We start from the raw sequence: 21,171 nt of genomic DNA on the forward strand, positions 1-21,171 counted from the left end.
AAAAGCATGTTTCAATTAGTGTCCTTGTTACCGGCCGCATAGCATTGACCCCGGCAATAGACACCAGCAATTCGCGGGGCTAATACAATTAAAATACTGATTGGCTTGGAGGAGAGATTAACTGTTTTCTCAAAGTCATTAGTGACCTATCATTAGCGTGCCACAGAGCAAAATCAGCATTCCAAATTATGTTTGCCACTTTAAATTGGGTCTTTGTGCACATGGGAYATTTAGTTATGCTAATAATATGTTTTCGCCACAGTTGGTTAATTGCGAGGCAACAAGCTGACATTTTCTTCCATGCATTGCAGGTCAATTGGGGTTTTCGAAGAGGGGAGAATGTTCTTGAAAAATGGCCGCCTAGTGAAACTTAATTGTTTACAGTTTGTGTCATCCGAATTGCATTGAATCCATTGTCAGTCGACTTAACAGGACCAACAAAGATCAGCATTATATAAACAAACTTGACAATATGTTACAATGACTTGCTGAAAGTTCAGTATTTTTTGCAACCGCCCCACATTTAAYGCTTTCACCATTTGTTTGTTTTTGGGCGACCGAGGCATTTTCAGAGACATGATTAAGATTTTCATGACGACGATACAAGCTGACAGGACACAATTATTCTCTGGGATTTCAGGTGGTGCCCCAGTTATTCGATGTGAATTTTCAATTCATGCTGTCATGGAGGGGGACTGCTCCCTGTCTGTGTGGTGCCACCCCCTGGAAAAGAAGAGCAAGCTTGTCTGACAACATAAGACCCCTGCRGGAACCTCCACACACACACATACACACTCGTAAGCAAGAACATGCAAGAGCATAGACACACAAACTACCAACACTCCAATAAGAACTCAGTTTTGCTTAGCATTTTACAAGCATGGCATGAATCTTCTTCTATGTTCTTCTTCTTCTCTCTCTACATTGCCCTCTCTGGTAGTGCAGTCTTGCCTGGCCCGAACCATCTGCTCACATTCTAAGGAGGAGGAGTGGGGCCCCGGGGTGGTGGCACCATCTCTCAGAGAGAACCATCAGTGGCTCCCCAGTGAGGTCCAGGCCAGTCCTTGGGACTCTTGAAGCTAGGGGGCAGAATTTTTATGTTTGGAAAAATAACGTTCCCAATGTAAGCTGCCTATTTCTCAGGTCCAGATGCTAGAATATGCATATAATTGACAGAGTAGGTTAGACAACACTCTAAAGTTTCCAAAACTGTCAAAATATTGTCTGTGAGTATAACAGAACTGATTTTGCAGGCGAAAACCTGAGGAAATCCAACCTGGAAGTGACTCTTATTTTGAAAAATCACTGTTCCATTGCTTGCCTTTCGTCCATTTAAAGGKATATCAATCAGATTCCTTTTCCAATGGCTTCCTCAGGGTGTGAACAGTCTTTAGACATAGTTTCAAGCTTTTATTCTGAAAAATGAGCGAGATTTATCATAAAGCGTCAGTGGATAGACGGATGCCCTTCCATTAGTTCATGCGCGCGACACTGGTTGCTCGACATTTTCTTTCTCTCCTGTATTGAATAGTTTATAGTCCGGTTGAAATTTTATCGATTATTGATGTTAAAAACAACCTGAGGATTGATTATTAAAAACGTTTGACATGTTTCTACGAACTTTACGGATACTATTTGAAATTTCCGTCAAGCCTTGATGACCTGCCTAAGGCTGTTGAATACTGAACATAACGCGCCAAACAAATGGAGGTTTTTTGATATRAAAATAATCTTTATCGAACAAAAGTAACATTTATTGTGTAACTGGGAGTCTCGTGAGTGCAAACATCCGAAGATCAAAGGTAAGCGATTAATTTGATTGCTTTTCTGGCTTTCGTGACCAATCTACATTGCTGCTAGGTGTTCTTAATGTTTTGTCTAGTGATTGATAAACTCACACAAACGCTTGGATTGCTTTCGCTGTAAAGCATATTTTCAAAATCTGACACGACAGGTGGATTAACAACAAGCTAAGCTGTGTTTTGCTATATTGCACTTGTGATTTCATGAATATACATTTTTTTTGCAATTTCTTTTTAATTTGAAGCTCTGCAATTCAGCGGTTGTTGATGAAAATGATCCCGCTAAAGGGATCCGTGCGTCAAGAAGTTAAGGGCCAGCCAGGCTAGTGAGGCCAATCCTGGAGCCTGTACACATGAACCACGGAGGTCAAGTCTAACAACTGGTGTTGGCTTTATTCCTTTCTCCTTCCTGAGTTCCATTTTCCTGATGTATATCTCTAAATGTAGTCAGGCAAGACGAAGAGAGACAGCTAACGAATCACCTTACAGTGAAGTGACTCAAGTCAGGCTTGTCGGTTTGCTTTAATTCGACAACATTCCGCTGAAAAGGCAGAGCGCGAAATTMAAAAATATTTTTGAGAAATATGTAACTTTCATACATTCACAAGTGCAATACACCAAATTAAAGCTTAGCTTCTTGATAATTTACCCATCGTGTCCGATTTCAAAAAGGCTTTACAGCAAAAGCACACCATATGATTATGTTAGGTCAAAGCCTAGTCACAAAAACACACACAGCCATTTTCCAGCCAAAGAGAGGAGTCACAAAAAGCAGAAATAGAGATAAAATGAATAACTAACCTTTGATGATCTTCATCAGATGGCACTCATATGACTTCATGTTACACAATACATGTATGATTTGTTCGATAAAGTYAATATTTATATCCAAAAATCTCAGTTTACATYGGCGCTTTATGGTCAGTAATGCTGTGCCTCGAAAACATCCGGCGAATTTTCAGAGAGCCACATCAATTTACAGAGATACTTATAGTAAACTTTGATAAAAGATACAAGTATTATGCACAGAATTATAGATATACTTCTCCTTCATGCAACCGCTGTGTCAGATTTCAAAAAAGCTTTACGGAAAAATCAAACCATGCAATAATCTGAGTACGGTGCTCAGACACAAAAACAAGCCATGCAGATACCCGCCATGTTATGTAGTCAGTAAAAGTCAGAAATAGCGTTATAAATATTCACTTACCTTTGATGATCTTCATCAGAATGTACTCCCAGGAATCCCAGTTCTACAATAAAAGTTTGTTTTGTTCRATAAAGTCCATAATTTATGTCCAAATACCTTCTTTTGTTAGCGCATTTGGTAAACAAATCCAAAMCCACGAGGCGCGGGCAAGTCCAGGCAAAAGTTCAGACGAAAAGTTCAAAATGTTCTATTACAGTTCGTAGAAACATGTCAAACGATGCATAGAATCAATCTTTAGGAAGTTTTTAACATAAATCTTCAAAAATGTTCCAACCGGAGAATTCCTTTGTCTTTAGGATTGCAATGGAATGCAGGTCACTCTCACCTGTGCATGCGTGATCAGCTCWTGCCACTCTGGCAGAACTCTGGTTGAATCAGCTCCCATTCACCCCAACTTCACAGTAGAAGCCTCAAACGACGTTCTAAAGACTGTTGACATCTAGTGGAAGCCTTAGGAAGTGCAATATGACCCTGTAGACACTGTATATTCGATAGGCAATGAGTTGAAAAACTACAAACCTCAGATTTCCCACTTCCTGGTTGGATTTTTCTCAGGTTTTCGCCTGCCATATGAGTTCTGTTATACTCACAGACATCATTCAAACAGTTTTAGAAACTTCAGAGTGTTTTCTATCCAATACTACTAATAATATGCATATATTAGCTTCTGGGCCTGAGTAGCAGGAAGTTTACTCTGGGCACGCTTTTCATCCGAACGTGAAACGTTGTGGCATTTATATAAAGACAGTGTTGTCTTCCCAGTATTACTCTTTGTTTGTCTCCTAAACAGACGCCATATGTGCCCAGGCTGCATCAGTAGCCTACCACACAGAGGAGTATACGCTGAATTCCAAATCAATCCCTTGGCCCTTTGTACCCACTAGACTCTCCTGTAGATCTAAGATAACTGGATAGGTTTAAGCAGAATGGTAATCACTTTTTAACAGTTTGCCTTCGAATAGGCTGGGGGGAATGTTTGCCRTACTGCTTGGACCTACAGTACAGATGTAGGATCTTAATTTGAGGCAGTTTGATACAGCAGGAAAATAATCCTGCAGCACAGGGGAATGTATATTATTATGTGGATTATAAATAAATACAATTTTGAGTTTGACTTTTCAAAGTGGAAATTGCAAACTTCATAAGCCTTTTTAAACATGAAATACACTACAAGTTTAACATTTCCTACAGGACAGCCTAGGGAGGAGTTGGGGATTTTGTATTCAGTGATAGATGTYACTTCAGGCTTCACCGAGTCAAAAAAACACTGAGTTCTCTGGTCCTCTGTTTTGATATCAGATCTGACAACTGGGTCTCTAGAATATGGGTGGCCATCTTGGTCTGTGATTCACCCGTCACCTTGTTCAGTGTGTTATGAAAGACCCCCTTCCCTACTCTCTCTCTTTTTCACTCCTCACACTGCTCTTACCAAAGCTATGGGAACAGAGGGATTGACCGCGGGATCATGCTTGTCAGGGGCCAAGCCTGGCAGCACTGAGGGAACAAGAGAGAGAGAGGGTTCAAAGTGGGCATACAGGCTGGCATAGTGCCCTTTGACTAGTGTTGTGTTGGGGATGCAGCCAAAGGGACATTCATAACATGCCAATGTATCAACAAACACCTGTTGTTGATAATGCTGTTTTTGATTGGTTTTTATGGAATACGTAGGTTGGTTTTCTTCTAAGAGAATATAAAATAAGTTTGCCCAGTCTGTCTTGTCTTCTGAGAGAATAACCTGTGATGTTCTTAAATGTTTGTGTTTATTATCTAATAGGTTTKTGTTAGTTCATGGCTTATTACATACTTATAACACATGCTATGTCTGTTTTGTTTCCAGGTGATCCTGATTCTGACCAAACTTTATGACTTTCACCTGGGGAGTGTTACAGAGAGCACCTTGTGGAGGTAAGACAGTAACCTTCCTCCAGCTCTCCYTCTCTGTCTCCCTCTCTGTCCCTCCCTCCCCTGACACATATTCAGATTCATCATAGGAACAATAGTGCAGTCTCTCTCCTCCATCTTTMTCTCTCCATGCCCCTTTTCTCTTTATCTCTCCCTCACTGCTTTGTACAAGACTGCTGCATGCAAAGCAACGATTGCACTACTGAGCATTGGGCAGGGTGCCCCAGGTGAATGATGACTGGTGTCTACTCTTGTGTAAACTGACTCCATGTTTAACGTGATGTACCTTGGATGTACCTCTGTCTCCCTTACACCTTCCCAGGGAGACTAGCACAAAACATCACAGAGTAACAACACAAAGTGCATTAAAAATACACTGACAAAAGGAGAGGTATAGAAGTMCCCTTTGAGTCAATGGGAAGCTATGAGCATAACCACCATCAAGATATTTTAGTACCGACCAGGTTTTCTTCATTCATTACTTTTGCTGTTGTTTTTTCTTGTTGTTTTGCTAGTGGTAGACTGTAATAGTGACACAGTAAGAGCTTGTGGTCCTTTCAGGCAATTTGGTGTGTCAATACAATGAAAGTTAAATGATTCTTGTGAGATTATAGTGATGCGGCTCCTGCGTGTGTTTGTGGGACCCAGATAATTTGACTGTGACGTGTGTAGATCACTCTCCTGTTGAGTGAGTCAGGCTGACGACAAGGGAGAGAGGGAAGGAGAGAGAGGGAAGGAGAGAGGGGGAATGAGAGAGGATTTTGTTTAGGATGTGGTGGTGGGGAGAGAGAGAGAGAGAGAGAGCGAGAGAGAGAGAGAGAGAGAGAACAATGAACAGACTTTCCTAAATTACACATACTACTGCACCATGTTTGACTCCAGTACAGACTCCAGTAATTGGGCTTGTTYAGATTGCCAGCAACAAAACACACTATCCAGGGTTGGGTAGGTTACTTTCTAAATGTAATCTGTTACAGTTACTAGTTACYTGTCCAAAATTCTAATCAGTAACGTAACTTTTGGATTACCCAAACTTTGGAAGTATGCTTGGGGTCATTGTCCATTTGAAGACCCATTTGCGACCAAGMTTTAACTTGTTTGGGATAGGGGGCAGCATTTTCACTTTTGGATGAATAGCGTGCCCAGAGTGAACTGCCTCCTACTCGGTCCCAGATGCTAATATATGCATAGTATTAGCATTAGTATTGGATAGAAAACACTCTGAAGTTTCTAGAACTGTTTGAATGGTGTCTGTGCGTATAACAGAACTCATATGGCAGGCAAAAACCTGAGAAGAAATCCAAACAGGAAGTGGGAAATCTGAGGTTTGTCGTTTTTGAACTCACCCCTATCGAATACACAGTGGGATATGGGTTATTTTGCACTTCCTAAGGCTTCCACTAGATGTCAACTGTCTTTAGAACGTTGTTTCAGGCTGCTCATGTGAAGGGGGGTCGGATGGGAGCTGTAATATAACTTTTTGAACGTTTCGTCCGAATGGACCAGATCGCGCTATTGGATTTGTTTACCAAACCCCCTAACAAAAGAAGCTATAGGACATAAATGGACATAAATGATGGACATTATCGAACAAAACAAGCATTTATTGTGGAACTGCGATTCCTGGGAGTGCATTCTGATGAAGATCAAAGGTAAGTGAATATTTATAATGCTATTTATGAATAATGTTGACTACCCAACATGGCAGATATTTCTCTGGCTGGTTTGGGCTCTGATCGCCGTTCTCAGATTATGCTTTTTCCATTAAGTTTTTTTGAAATTTGACACAGCGGTAGCATTAAGGAGAAGTGTATCTAAAGTTCCATGTATAATAGTTGTATTTTAATCAACATTTATTATTTCTGTGCGTATTCTGTGAATATTTCTGTGAATTCATGTGGCTCTCTGCAATATCACTGCATGTTTTGGAACTACTGAACTTAACACGCCAATGTAAAATAAGAATTTTGGATATAAATATGAACTTTACCGAACAAAACATACATGTATTGTGTAACATGAAGTCCTATGAGTGTCATCTGATGAAGATCATCTTGGTTATGTCACGGCTGTTGGAAAAAGTGGACCAAGGTGCAGCGTGGTGAGCGTACATGTTCCTTTATTAAACAAGACGCCGAACAAAAGCAATAAACACTACAAAAACAAACCGTGGAGCTCAAAGGCTATGTGCCCTAAACAAAGTCAAAACAAAGTCAACTTCCACACAGGTGGAAAAAAGAGCTACCTAAGTATGGTTCCCAATCAGAGACAACGACAGACAGCTGTCCCTGATTGAGAACCATACCCGGCCAAAACATAGAAATAGAAAATCATAGAAACACAAAACATAGAATGCCCACCCCAACTCACACCCTGACCAAACCWAAATAGAGACATAAAAAGGATCTCTAAGGTCAGGGGGTGACAGGTTGGTGATTCATTTTATCTCTATTTGTGCTTTTTGTGACTCCTCTCTTTGGCGGGAAAAATGGCAGGGTTTTTCTGTGACTTGGTGGTGACCTAACATAATCGTTTGTGGWGCTTTCGCTGTAAAGCATTTTTGAAATCAGACACTGTGGTTGGATTAACGAGAATTGTATCATTAAAATGGTGCCTAATACTTGTATGTTTGAGAAATTAGATTTATGAGATTTCTGTTGATTTGTATTTGGCGCCCTGCTATTTCATTGGCTGTTGGCGAGGGGTTCCGCTGTCCTAGACAGGTTAACTTCCTGACTGATGTCATGTTCCTTCAATATATCCACATCATTTCCCTCTCATGATGACATCTATTTTGTGAAGTGCACCAGTCCCTCCTGCAGCAAAGCACCCCCACAACATGATGCTGCAACCCCTGTGCTTCACGGTTGGGATGGTGTTCTTCGGCTTGCAAGCCTCCCCCTTTTGTCTCCAAACATAACGATGCTCAGTTCTATTTTTGTTTCATTAGACCATGTGCAGTTGCTTACCGTAGTCTGGCTTTTTATGGCGGTTTTGGAGCAGTGGTTTCTTCCTTGCTGAGCAGCCTTTCAGGTTATGTCGATATAGGATTAGTTTTACTGTGGAAATATGTAATTTTGTACCTGCTTCCTCCAGCATCTTCACAMGGTCTTTTGCTGTTGTTCTGGGATTGATTTGCACTTTTCCCACYAAAGTACGTTCATCTCTAGGAGATAGCTTCTAAAGCTATGACATCATTTTCTGGAATTTTCCAAGCTGATTAAAGGCACCGTCAACTTCTGAGCAACTGGAATTGCGAAACAGTGAATTATAAGTGAAATAATCTGTCTGTAAACAATTGTTGGAAAAATGACTTGTGTCATGCACAAAGTAAATGTCCTAACCGACTTGCCAAAACTATAATTTGTTCATAAGAAATTTGTGGAGTGGTTGAAAAATGAGTTTTAATGACTCCAACGTAAGTGTATGTAAACTTCCGACTTCAACTGTATTTTKGATTCTCATGGAGTGTGACAGTTGAACTAAGCTCATGAGGCATTTAAGTTATATTGTTCAAGAATCAATGGATAACTGTCACACAATCTGTAGTTGCTACATCCATTTTTGGACTTATAAATCAAAATCAAAAATGGATGTAGCATCTACAGATTGCCCCTTTAAGTCTACCAAAGTGTACAATTTTGAGCATGTGTCCATTAGTCCTATGGATTTTTTTTATTAGGGGGAATTAGCTTGAGCAATAAAAGCCCCACTTTTATTCCATAGGCTGGGATCCGCACTATGCAGCTGTTGCAAGAGCGCTATTTCACTGGCTGTCCACTGGTTTCAAAAAACAATGATTGATAGGCAGCTAACACTTCTTGAATTCAACCAGGTAACAATGGTATAATAATCCAACGGGGGCAGGCAATAGACAGGTCAAGGCAGGTGTCAGTAAACCAGAGATGGGCGGGAGAGAAAAAGACCAGGAGGGCAAGAAAACGAGACTGTAAAAAGCAGGAGCTGAGACAAAACCGCTGGTTGACTTGACAAACAAGACGAACTGGCAACAGACAAACAGAGAACACAGGTGTAAATACACAGCGGATAATGGGGAAGATGGGCGACACCTGGAGGGGGTTGGAGACAATCACAAAGAGAGGTGAAACAGATCAGGATGTGACAGTAATTGCGTTCAAATACACATTTAGATTTGTGAACAGCCGTCCACAACAACTACAATCCGTAAAGCGCAAATAGCTACATGAAGGAGCAGCAGTGTGATTTGGCAGATACAGTTGCCTCGTGGTTAGAGCGTTGGGCCGAATCTGGGCGTTGGGCGCTGGATCTAATCACCGTGCTGACAAGGTAAAAATCTGTCGTTCTGAGCAAGGCAGTTAACCCACTGTTCCCCGGGCGGCGAAGGCGTGGATGTCGATTATGGCAGCCTCCCGCACTGATTCAGAGAGGTTGGGTTAAATGTAGAAGACACATTTCAGTTGAATACATTCAATTGGACAGCTGACTAGGTATCCCCCTTTCCCAATGCGCTGTGTAGATATGAATAATAAGTGATATCCGTATCGCCGTAGACAACACCATTGCTGTCATCCTTACCTCCAAACATTTATTGAAGTTGGATAATCTTTGGATGCCAACAGCAGCCGCATCAAGGGAAGACATAGCTTAGATAGTAGCATGCAAAAGCCTATTCCTGCTCTTTTCCCGCGATCCATCAAACACATTTGGTGTGTCATCATAGTGGTCTCTGACTTGTGGTCAGACTTTYTCAGGTGGAACAAACTGAAACTTGTGCCTATTGTTCAATGCTGATTTGAATGTCATTGAGAAAACAGAGAAGTGTCAAAGATTTTATTTCGCAAACATCCTTTCTGAATTTCAAAGTAATCCTCGAAGTAATCATCTAGTTTTTCAAAAGTATCTGTAAYCTGRTTACAATWTTTTTGCTGGTAATGTAACTGATTACCCTGACTTTATCTGTATGTAGTTATGGGGTTTCAAGGTTAATACCTCTCTTCAGAGCACAAAACAAATCCACCGTTCATGTTTGAGGAGGTTTCAGAGAAATTCTGACTAAAATAAGTCTGACAATGACAAATGGTATGTATGGTTTTTCCTTGAGGCTAGAGAATGCAAGCTGGTTTACTCTTTGAATATCTGTGAAGATTAGCGATGTCCTTTAAATGGTCCAGTACTGTCTAATGTCAAGGTATGAGTCAGTTGCTGGGAAATCAAAGTGACACAATTTTCAGGAAATAATTCAAACAAAATCTYACAAAATAGATATCCAGTACCTAACCTAAGACATTGTTCAATCTCAAAGCTCCTTTTAATTAGTTTACAGAGCAGAGAAAAGTCTGCTTCTGCGAGTCAGTCTCCAAAAATAATCCAAAATTAATTGTCTTAGAAAATAGATATTTCAAAATCTAACAAAATACATCATCCAACAGTGAAGCTCTTCAAAATGAGTTACAGGGCAGGAAAAAGGATAAGTAAGCCAGGTGTTCTCAGCATTTAAAGTAATTGAAGTCAGGTGTAGTCATTAAGWGGAGTAAATAGTCCTGGATGTTAGAACGTTGACCTCCCCAAGCCTCTGAGATGTGCCCTGGTATTCATTCAGCTGAGTCATGTCCCTCCACTGTGAGAACGCAGTTAGAGTAGTAACCCGTCCGTTGTATGGGGCCTGTCCTGCTTGGCTGGGTTTCTTATACATCACTGTGATGGTTGCCACAGTGCTGGGATTCCGTATCAATGGAACCAGGGCACAAAAGAGCATATTCAAATTTGTTCAAATGAGACCTGGTGGGACCGAGAAAGAGTGAGGGATGTAGGGAGAGAACGAGTAGAAACAGAAAGTTAGAGAGAGATCAGTCTAAATACTAGTCAGAAACACCCAGAACGTGATAGTTCATACTCAAGAATCAACAAATGTTCACAGCCATAAACTTTGCAGTCTCTGCATTTGTTTTGCTCTGTTCCTCTCTGTCCATAATATTACTTGTTAATTGGGATCACAGCTCTGCTAAGAAGATTTTGGGGCCGGAGAGACCGTTAGTCTGTTTATACCACAGTGTCCATGCTGTTGGCCSAAATGGCAGGACAGATGCTGACTTTCCAATAAAGGTCAAGACTCCAGCCAACGCCTTCAAGTATCTGAAAGTCAGCCTGTGAATTTTATTGAAAGCCCTGACCTTAAACAATGGAAGGAGATCATTAATTCCTGTGAATAATATTCAAAASAGCGGTCCCATATCTCAATGGGATGCTTAGGGATATGAGCGAAATGAAGCCAGACTGTTTACTGCGTACCCTAACAATGATATTTGATCTCTTGCAACAAGTTATTCAGATCTGCCTCCTCTCTTCATCTAAGTATTCTGAGTATCATCCCTTGGCGGTTGAGCAGTTTATTGCTCAATAAKTATTCAGTCTTAGCAAATAGGTAGACAGGTATAGAAACACAGCAGTTTGATATGTCTTCAGCTGTGCTACTGCAGCAGAGCAATGTGAGTTAAAATTACAGCCTACAGATGCCTGGATACCAGATGCTGAAACCTCTTAGAGATGAGCCTGTCTGCATGTATCCAACTTCACACATCATATCCCTGACTCCAATCCAACTCAACAGGACCAGCATATCGTACATACAGAGGCTGCGTAAACACAACACGTTCAATATACAGTAGCTAGACGGAAAMGTAACTCTTTTGACTGTTCAAATCAACATATCTTCTCGGAAACTTAATTGCTTCTCACACAATATTCTTGACTTCACTTCAACAGGACCAGTGTCTTGTAGAGAGGTTGCGAAAACACGACACTTAGCTAATGTAACAAAACATTCTCAATGTAACAATGTGTCAGTGTATATTCCTACGTACCTACGTATCTTCTAGGGAATGTCATCTCTGCTAGTTTTAGTCTTTCAGTCTCTCCAGTTCATTAACACACATTTTCACACCARATGATCATGATGCGTTTGAGCATAATTATTTTCAGCTAATTGGCCTCGTCCTTGCCTCGAGTGCAATTTCTCCCTCCGTCTGATAATGCAAGCATACTCCTCGCTCCTCTTCCCTCTCTATCCCCTTATTAGACACTTGATTGTGGTCTTAATGATGTGCTGTWTGGTGAAGTCATATTATGATAACTGACAGGAATTAGTTTTGATAAAAGTGACATTATGCAATATTATAATGATCTGAAATGGGATTGCACTGTACAAGTGGATYTCGAATGCAATGGATATCGAGTCTGGTAATYATTTAATGTTGTGAGAGGCGTGAAGTGGTATTGTTAGGTTAGACTAATTGTGTTACTCTGAAATTAAGTGTATTGTATAATACAACATACTGTCACGCCCGCTCCCGCTCTTCCCCCTGGCGCTAGAGGGGCGCCAGGCTGCCCTGCATTACACACTCCTTCCACCATTTACGCACACCTGCCTTCCCTCATCACGCGCATCAGYGATATTTGACTCACCTGGACTCACTCAATCACCTGTTTATTACCTTCCCTATATGTGTCAGTTCCCGGCTGCTGCATTAATTGTCTCATGTCCGTGTTACCCGTGTTCCGACGCTGTTCCTGTCTTTCCATGTCTGTTCCCGAATAAATCTCTGACTCCCCGTACCTGCTTCTATTCTCCAGCGTCAKTCCTTACAGAATGCAGCAGCCATCACACAAAGCATCGGGGAGTAGTGGCGTTCCGGATGRTGGTGACGTCGGTCCTGGGTCGCCGCCRATGGAACCGAGGGTGCCTAGCCAGCTCGTCGGGCTTCCACGCCCTAGCTGGCTYGAGAGGTTTCCTTGCCACGGTTGGCTCAGAAGGCGCTCATCCCACGTCGGGCCTCAGCCGGATCGTCAGGTCTTGTTCGCCCAGCCGGCCCATGAGTTCTTATTTTGTTGGTGACGTCGGGCTTGGATTACGCAGCCGATGGAACTGGGGTTACCTAAGCCAGCTCGTCGGGCTTCCACATCYTAGTTGGCTCGAGAGGTTTTCTTGCCTCGGTTGGCTCGGCAGGTTCCCATCCCACRTCATGCCTCCGCCGGATCATTGGGCTTCCACGCCGCAGCGGGATCGATGGGTGTTCATGCCTCAGCCAGATCGTCAGGCTCCTATGCCTCAGCCGGCTCGCCAGACTCCCACATCCGTGCCGGTTCGTGGGGAGTTTACCCCCAAATGGCTTGCCCAGCGCCCATGTCTCGGCCGGCTCGCCCAGGTGGGATGCCGGGTGGCGCCCCTAGAGGGGGCGGGGGGGTACTGTCACGCCCGCTCCCGCTTTTCGCCCCTGGCGCTCGAGGGTGCCAGGCTGCCCTGCATTATGCACTCCTGCCACCATTTACCCACACTTGCCTTCCCTCACCTGGACTCACTCAATCACCTGTTTATTACCTTCCCTATATTTGTCAGTTCCCGGCTGCTGCATTAATTGTSTTATGTCCGTGTTACCCATGTTCCRACGCTGTTCCTGTCTTGTTTCCTTGTCTGTTCCTGAAAAAATGTCTGACTCTCCGTACCTGCTTCTCCTGTCTGGTGTCGGCCCTTACACATAAAACAAAATTCTCGGTATCTGCATTGATGAGTTTCTCTTGTAGTAGTAATGTTCTCATGTCACACTTTTCTATGAACGGTATACTTTCCCAACTGAAATGTATCATAGTTCAAAGTTCAACACATTGTTACGCTCTCCTGCTGTGAATTAGTGGGTGTCATTTCACTCCTTAAATGGTCCTAGAAAGAAAGAAAACCTTTAAAAATGACTCGAAAGGCTGCTAGCAGATAGGCTGCTGTGTCGACTGAGAAAAAGGTGGCTACTGTACGAGGAAGTCAGAAGGCATCAGTGCCATGGTGAAGGGTATATACTCTGAGCAAAGCTCTGGCTGACTAGACATGCAGGTCTTCTGAAGGTAACATCTAGTGAATTAGAGTGGAAGGGATTCCTCTGCAGTCACTCAGCGGAATAGGGACATAGAGAGAGAGAAAGAGAGAGAGAGAGAGAGAGAGAGAGAGACGAGAGACGAGAGAGACAGGAGATACAGAGAGAAAGACAAGAAATAGAAAGGTTGATCTGGGCCATCCCTTCCATCTCTCCGTTCCCATTTAAACCCTCCTTCCCCCCATCCCCCACTCCAAATGTGCCACTGTGGGGTCAGGCAGGGGTGAGGAGTCACATCCTCAAATTACATATTTCTGCTGAGCTCACTCACTCACAGGCTGGCTGATATTTCACGGGTCAGTGCCTATAATAAGGCCTGTGTCGCGGAGAGAAGGGGACCTACCTGATGTCTCTGACATATTACAATTGGACTTGGACCYTACCTCAAAACCACAGAGGTGCTATAGAACTTTTTTATTGGAGTCTCAGAAAAGGGCTATGACTGAGATCTGATTTTGAAAGTCATATAAACGTCTGACGTTATAGGTTTTCAGAACGATTCTCATATATTGTAGAATATCTGTGTTTATCATATTGTGTTATCCTCAAGTCAAGGCCCATACAGTATATTCCATATTCATAAGCAGATGTCATCCAGGACTCGGCTCAAAACRWAGGATTTTCCAACATAGTCCWTTGCGTCAACAGATAGGCTTTAGTCCATGGCATTGTAACGATTTGAAAGGATACATTGCTATACAATATATACATCTTCCGTTTTACAGTGAAACTGCTGTGAAAAACACTCTCATAGTTTTGCTCTCCAAATAGGGTTTCTAGTCATTTCAATGGGCACGTCCCTCTCCCCTCCCATTTCCTGGGGTCTGATACTTTAATCACTCATTCTATTAGAGAAGAGGTCATTTATTTAGCTCCTTTCTCTCAATATTTAAATTCGTACCTTTTTAATTACATACTCTTGGGTTTTTCCCTCATATCCTGAAGCACACTCTAATTTACATTCTGTCATAACAGTAAATGGTTGGATTTCATCACCAGCTCTAACCGCCAGCAGGCTTATATTACGGGTTTTCAATACAAATGCGACTCGAGCAGCTCCCTTTTAAAGTCGCAGCTCCCAGTTTTGTTTATGGTTATCAAGTTAAAATCTCATCAAGCCGCCTCGTGTCAGTAATAAAGGCAAAATGATTCATCCTCGAGCGAAAATTCTTAATTGATTGTTGTTTTTTCGTGCGGCACAGAAGTTGTCATTCGATTTCTACAACCCTCTACCTCATTGTTGTGATACTTGGTTTTGGGGTTTCTAACTCAAATTGGAAATGTGGACTTTATCATTCGACGTACAGGCCAGTGTGTACTAGTACAAATTGCACACTGACCAGTGCATGCAGACTGTACTGTACATGTTGCCTCAGACATGATGATGCAATGTATTGTTAGTCTATCTGGCCTACAAGTCATGCTGTGTGTGGCCTTAGAAGTATTGAGTACACCACTGGTTTTCTGACATAAATTACATAAATACTACAAGAAAGGCTAATTTCTGCCAACCGTTGTGAGGGGTCCTGATTGGTTGCCTATGGTTGCTAGCTGGTGAGGTGGGCCTAAGTGCATGTGTTGTTTTTAGTTTGCCTACCAATTGCCCCTCCCACAGTGAAACCACAGAGCTGTCATGGATGCCAATGGCTTAAATCCATTTAGATTATGGATGGACTTTTGCGAACCCTGTGACAGAGTTCTGATAATATTCTGGGGACTGAGAGAAGGTGACAGGGATGTTGCAAAAGAGAACAAGAAGAACTGCCTCAATGCCAGCCGGCTTTATCTGATTCCTGTGAACCTGGCCCGGAAAACAACATTATCCATTTCAATGAAAAAKATTAGGCAGAATGTAACTTCTTCACCCTTCTCATCCTGAAGTTTTGGGAAGTTTTTTCTTTACTTCCTCCGTCAGATCAACTCAGCCCATCTCCTCATAGCTGATTTATATGTTTCCATAATATTGGCTCTGAAACTACTTATAGAGAGGGAGAAGGAGGAAATAGACAAAGGATGTAAAAGGTGGAATATGGCTTTCTCACTTCCAAAGAGTTCTCCTTTTTTCTATGTCTCTTTGGAGAGTTGCTGGAAACAACAAACACATACCCTTTGAGGGGAACACAGCAGGATGTATGGCAGCAAATATGTTTGATAGTACACTATCAAATCTTTCTTATTCAACCCCAGATCCCAGCCCAAAAAACAACCCTGGTTGCAGTTAAACAATTGCACGTGTGCCATTTATTCCACAATGTGATTTATACCCGACAGCGAGGGAATATTGTATTTGGGGAGTTTTCTAACTTCTCTTCTGCAGATCCACTTCAAGGCTCTGTCAGGTTGGATGGGGGAGCTGCAGCAGCTATTATTTCAGGGTCTCGACAGAGATCGGGTTCAAAGTCCGGGTTCATTTCAGATACTAGGTCTCGAAGTCACTCCTGTGTTGTCTTGGCTGTGTGCTTGAGGTCGTTGTCCTGTTGGAAGGTGAACCTTCGCCCCAGTCTGAGCGCTTTGGAGCAGGTTTTCATCAAAGGATCTGTCTGTACTTTGCATTTGTTCATCTTTCCCATGTTCTTGACTAGTCTCCTTGTCCCTGCACTGCTGAAAAACATCCATAGCATGATGCTACCACCACACATGCTTCACCGTAGGAATGGTGCCAGGTTTCCTGCAGACGTGACACCTAGAGTTTATCTTGGTTTCATCAGACCAGAGAATCTTTTTTTCTCATGGTCTGAGAGTCCTTTAGGTGCCTTTTGGTAAACTCTCAAGCGGGCTGTCATGTGGCTTTTCTGAGGAGTGCTTCCGTCTGGCCACTCTGCTTGATAAAAGCCTGATTGGTGGAGTGCTGCAGAGATGCTTGTCCTTCTGGAAGGTTCTCCCATCTCCCCAGAGCAACCTGAGCTCTATAGAGTGACCATGGGGTTCGTGGTAACCTCCCTGACCAAGGCCCGTTCCTCCCGATTGCTCAGTTGTGGCCGGCAGCCAGCATTTGGAAGGCGTCTTGGTGGTTCCAAACGTCTTTTCATTTAGAATGTGTTCTTGGGGACCTTCAATGCTGTAGACATTTTTTGGTACCCGTTTCCCAGATCTTGTGTCTCAGCACAATCCTGTCTCGGAGCTCTATGAACAATTCCTTCAACCGCATAGCTTGTACCTTAAACAGTTGAAGTCGGAAGGTTACATACACTTAGGTTGGAGTCATTAAACTCATTTTTCAACCACTACACACATTTCTTGTTACAAAACTATAGTTTTGGCAAGTCAGTATATACATCTACTTTTTGCATGACACAAGTAATTTTTCCAAACAATTGTTTACAGACAGATTATTTAACTTATAATTCCCTGTATCACAATTCCAGGGGGTCAGATGTTGACATACACTAAGTTGACTGTGCATATAAACAGCTTGGCAAATTCCAGAAAATGATGTCATAGCTTTAGAACCTTTTATGGCTTATTGACATCATTTGAGTCAATTGTAGGTGTACCTGTGGATGTATTTCAAGGCTACCTTCAAACTCAGTGCCTCTTTGCTTGACATCATGGGAAAATCAAAAAATAATCAGCCAAGACCTCAGAAAAAAATTGTAGACCTCCAAATGTCTGGTTCATCCTTGGGAGACATTTCCAAACGCCTGAAGGTACCACGTTCATCTGTACAAACAATAGTACACAAGAGTTTTACAGATGCACAATCGAGAGCATCCTGTCGGGCTGTATCACCGCCTGGTACGGCAACTGCTCCGCCCAAACCGTAAGGCTTTCCAGAGGGTAGTGAGGCCTGCACAACGCATCACTGGGGGCGAACTACCTGCCCTCCAGGACACTCCACCACCCGATGTCACAGGGAGGCCAAAAAGATCATCAAGGACATAACCACCCATACCACTGCCGTTCACCCCGCTGTCATCCAGAAGGCGAGGTCAGTACAGGTGCATCAAAGCGGGGACTGTTGGTTAAACAGCCATGACTAACATTGAGTGGCTGCTGCCAACATACTGACTCATCTCTAGCCACTTTATTAATAATAAAAAATTGGATGTAAATGTATCACTAGCCACTTTTAACAATGCCACTTATATAATGTTTACATACCCTACATTACTCATCTCATATGTATATACTGTACTCTATACCATCTACTGAATCTTGCTTATGCCGTTCGGCCATCGCTCATCCATATATTTTTATGTACATATTCTTATTCATTCCTTACACTTGTGTGTATAAGGTAGTTGTTTTGCAATTGTTCGATAACTTGTTAGATATTACTGCATGGTCAGAACAAGAAGCACAAGCATTTTGCTACACTCACATTAACATCTGCTAAGCATTTGTATTTGACAAATAAAATTTGATTTGAAGTATAAACACCATTGGACCGCGCCGTCATACTGCTCAGGAAGGAGACGCGTTCTGTCTCCTAGAGATGAACGACTTTGGTGCGAAAAGTGCAAATCAATCCCAGAGCAACAGCAAAGGACCTTGAGAAGATGCTGGAGGAAACAGGTACAAAAGTATCTATATCCACAGTAAAACGATTCCTATGGGGCCAAAGATCGTACTTTTTGGAGAAATAGAACTGTTGGCCATGATGACCATCATTATGTTTGGAGGAGAAAGGGCGACTCTGCAAGCTGAAGAACACCATCCCAACCGTGAAGCACGGGGGTGGCAGCATCATGTTGTGGGGGTGCTTTGCTGCAGGAGGGACTGGTGCACTTCACAAAATAGATGGCATCATGAGGAGAGAAAATTATGTGGATATATTGAAGCAACATTCTCAAGACATCAGTCAGGAAGTTAAAGCTGGTCGCAAATGGGTCTTCCAAATGGACAATGACCCCAAGCATACTTCCAAAGTTGGTTTGGGAAAAAATGTCTTAAGGACAACACATTCAAGGTATTGGAGTGACCATCACAAAGCCCTCAATCCTCAATCCTACAGATAAGTTGAGGGCAGAACTGAAAAAGCATGTGCGAACAAGGAGGCCTACAACCTGACTCAGTTACACCAGCTCTGTCAAGAGGAATGGGCCAAAATTCCCCCATCTTTTTGTGGGAAGCTTGTGGAAGGCWACCTGAAACGTTTTACCCAAGTTAAACAATTTAAAGGCAATGCTACCAAATACTAATTGAGTGTATGTAAACTTCTGACCCACTGGGAATGTGAATAAATAAATWAAAGTTTAAATAAATCATTCCCTCTACTGTTTATCTGACATTTCACATTCAAAAAATAAAGTGTTGATCCTAACTGACCTAAAACCAGGACATCTTTACTAGGATTAAATGTCAGGAATTGTGAAAAACTGAGCATAAATATATTAGGCTAAGGTGTATGTTAACTTCCAACTGTATATGCAGGTGTGTGCCTTTTCAAATCATGTCCAATCAAGTCAATTTACCACAGGTGGACTCCAATCAAGTTGTAGAAACATCTCAACGATGATCAATGGAAACAGGATGCACCTGAGCTCAATTTCGAGTCTCATAGCAAAGGGTCTGAATACTTATGTAAATAAGGTATTTCTGTTTGTTATTTTTAATACATTTGCAAAAATGTCTAAACTAGTTTTCACTTTGTCATTATGGAGTATTGTGTGCAGATTGATGAGAAAAAAAWKRAAWTWAWYMAWTTTWRRAWWRGSCYKKWAWKKWAMYKKTKKKRAWTKRWWWTWMMRKTTKKYCCYTTWRGGSMMCYTKTAACACCCCCCTGTACTACATTGGAATGCTTGGAATGTTTTGTCCTGTGAAACGTATTAATCAATGCCCACGTTCGTTTTTACTCCTGTCTCGTGTCCTGCTAATAGAGTGTGCTGTACAATAGTAACAACATGTGGAAAAATGGAAGGGGTCTGAATATTTTCTCCGAATGCACTGTAAATCAAGAGTGCGTTTGTGGCCCCTCATTCATTATGACATGGCTTTGGAAGGCCTGGCTAGATTCCGTACAATCATCGCTAATGCTAAAGTGCACACAGAAAAAGAATGTGGAAGCACCTGTGTGGAAACACAACCGTGTGGAAGCACCTGCTTTCAATAGACTTTGTATCCCTTATTTACTCAAATGTTTCAATTATTTTGGCAGTTACCTGTACATTACATAAGAAAATGAAAAACGTTATTTAATCTACTGGCCTCAGCTTCCTCTAGCTCTAAATAATGAATGGGAATCAGTTGTGCTCATGCCGTATCTGCCCAGCCAGAGCAAAGATCCCACCTGAAGAATATACCCCAAAGCCTGTTGCTGAGCCCTGACCCAAGCGTGACTCCACCAAGTCACACAGGACATCTGCGATCCATTGTGAGGAAAGGGCAGAACGCGTGTTAGGGTGTTGTCAGGTCAGAAGAGTTTCTGAGGTGATCACACAATGAGTCAACACCATTGCATTTCAGGTCAGTGCTGATGCTTGGTGATGAGCGGAGAAAAGGCCGATGTCGCTGACTCGCTAGTGGATTTGTCTCGGTGTGACCTAAAAAGCTYGCTTCAACCTCWTCGAAAAATTCTCACGCCTGGAGGGAGAATCTCAAACTTTTATATGTTTATTTAAAGATTTATTCTGGAAAAGAGCTTTCTGGAATGTAGAGAACAGGGGAGAACACGAGGTCAAGCTAAGAAGGTTGAAGATGCACAGTCAGGAGTGAAAGAGGAATGTTGAACGTGACAGAGATATCCACGAGACAGTATGTGAGGTCACTTAAAGACTTAGATTAGAGCTAATCAATAATTGCAGGCATGGAAATTGTCCGGCAACACACAAGCCGTCGCTTCACAAACCAAGGGGAGGGCCGACAGCCCTAAACCAGTAGCTAGCACTAGAGTGGTAACACTGAGGACTGCCGAGCCAAAATCTCTCCTTCTAAATAACAGAAATCATTGAAGCATAATTGAAAATTCAGCTTTTGGAGAATTGACAATAAAAGCGGGGACAGAAAGATATTTGCAGGTGTAGTAGGAGGGTGGATACTCAAGCGTGAATGAATAAAAGCACCCCCTAAATGTATTATTATTATTTGTTAAGTTTTACTGACACAGTGGGAGGTAAAAACTATGAGACAGGAATGTTTCAATCTCCCAATGTACCTAACCTTAACTTTCATGAAACTGTATGCATTTAACAACCAAAGTGAGCAAAGATACAGCATGTGTCATAAGTTACTGGACACAGGGGGAAAACTATGAGACGTGAAAGTTAAAATCTCACTATGGACCTAAGTAATTCTTTCATGGCACTTTAAGCATGGCCTTCATGGCATGAATGCATGTCACTGGCTTCATTCACACATGCACCTTGAAGTGCTTTGAAGAACTATAGCGGAAGAAACGCTGACATTTGGAGGTGTTTTA

The 21,171-nt window shown here is 42.3% G+C and overlaps 1 protein-coding gene across 1 annotated transcript in view; it reads left to right on the plus strand.

Moving 5' to 3' along the window:
- The window catches only part of LOC139022646 (VPS10 domain-containing receptor SorCS1-like), a 498,675-nt gene that overhangs the window by 105,524 nt on the left and 371,980 nt on the right, over window positions 1-21,171 (plus strand). Inside the window, exon 2 of the mRNA XM_070447728.1 lies at window positions 4,850-4,917. Coding sequence (XP_070303829.1) covers window positions 4,850-4,917 — 68 coding nt within the window. The remainder of the gene's footprint in view (window positions 1-4,849; window positions 4,918-21,171) is intronic.

The sequence above is a fragment of the Salvelinus sp. IW2-2015 genome, linkage group LG1 (genome assembly GCF_002910315.2).
Source record: "Salvelinus sp. IW2-2015 linkage group LG1, ASM291031v2, whole genome shotgun sequence".
Taxonomy (NCBI): domain Eukaryota; kingdom Metazoa; phylum Chordata; class Actinopteri; order Salmoniformes; family Salmonidae; genus Salvelinus; species Salvelinus sp. IW2-2015.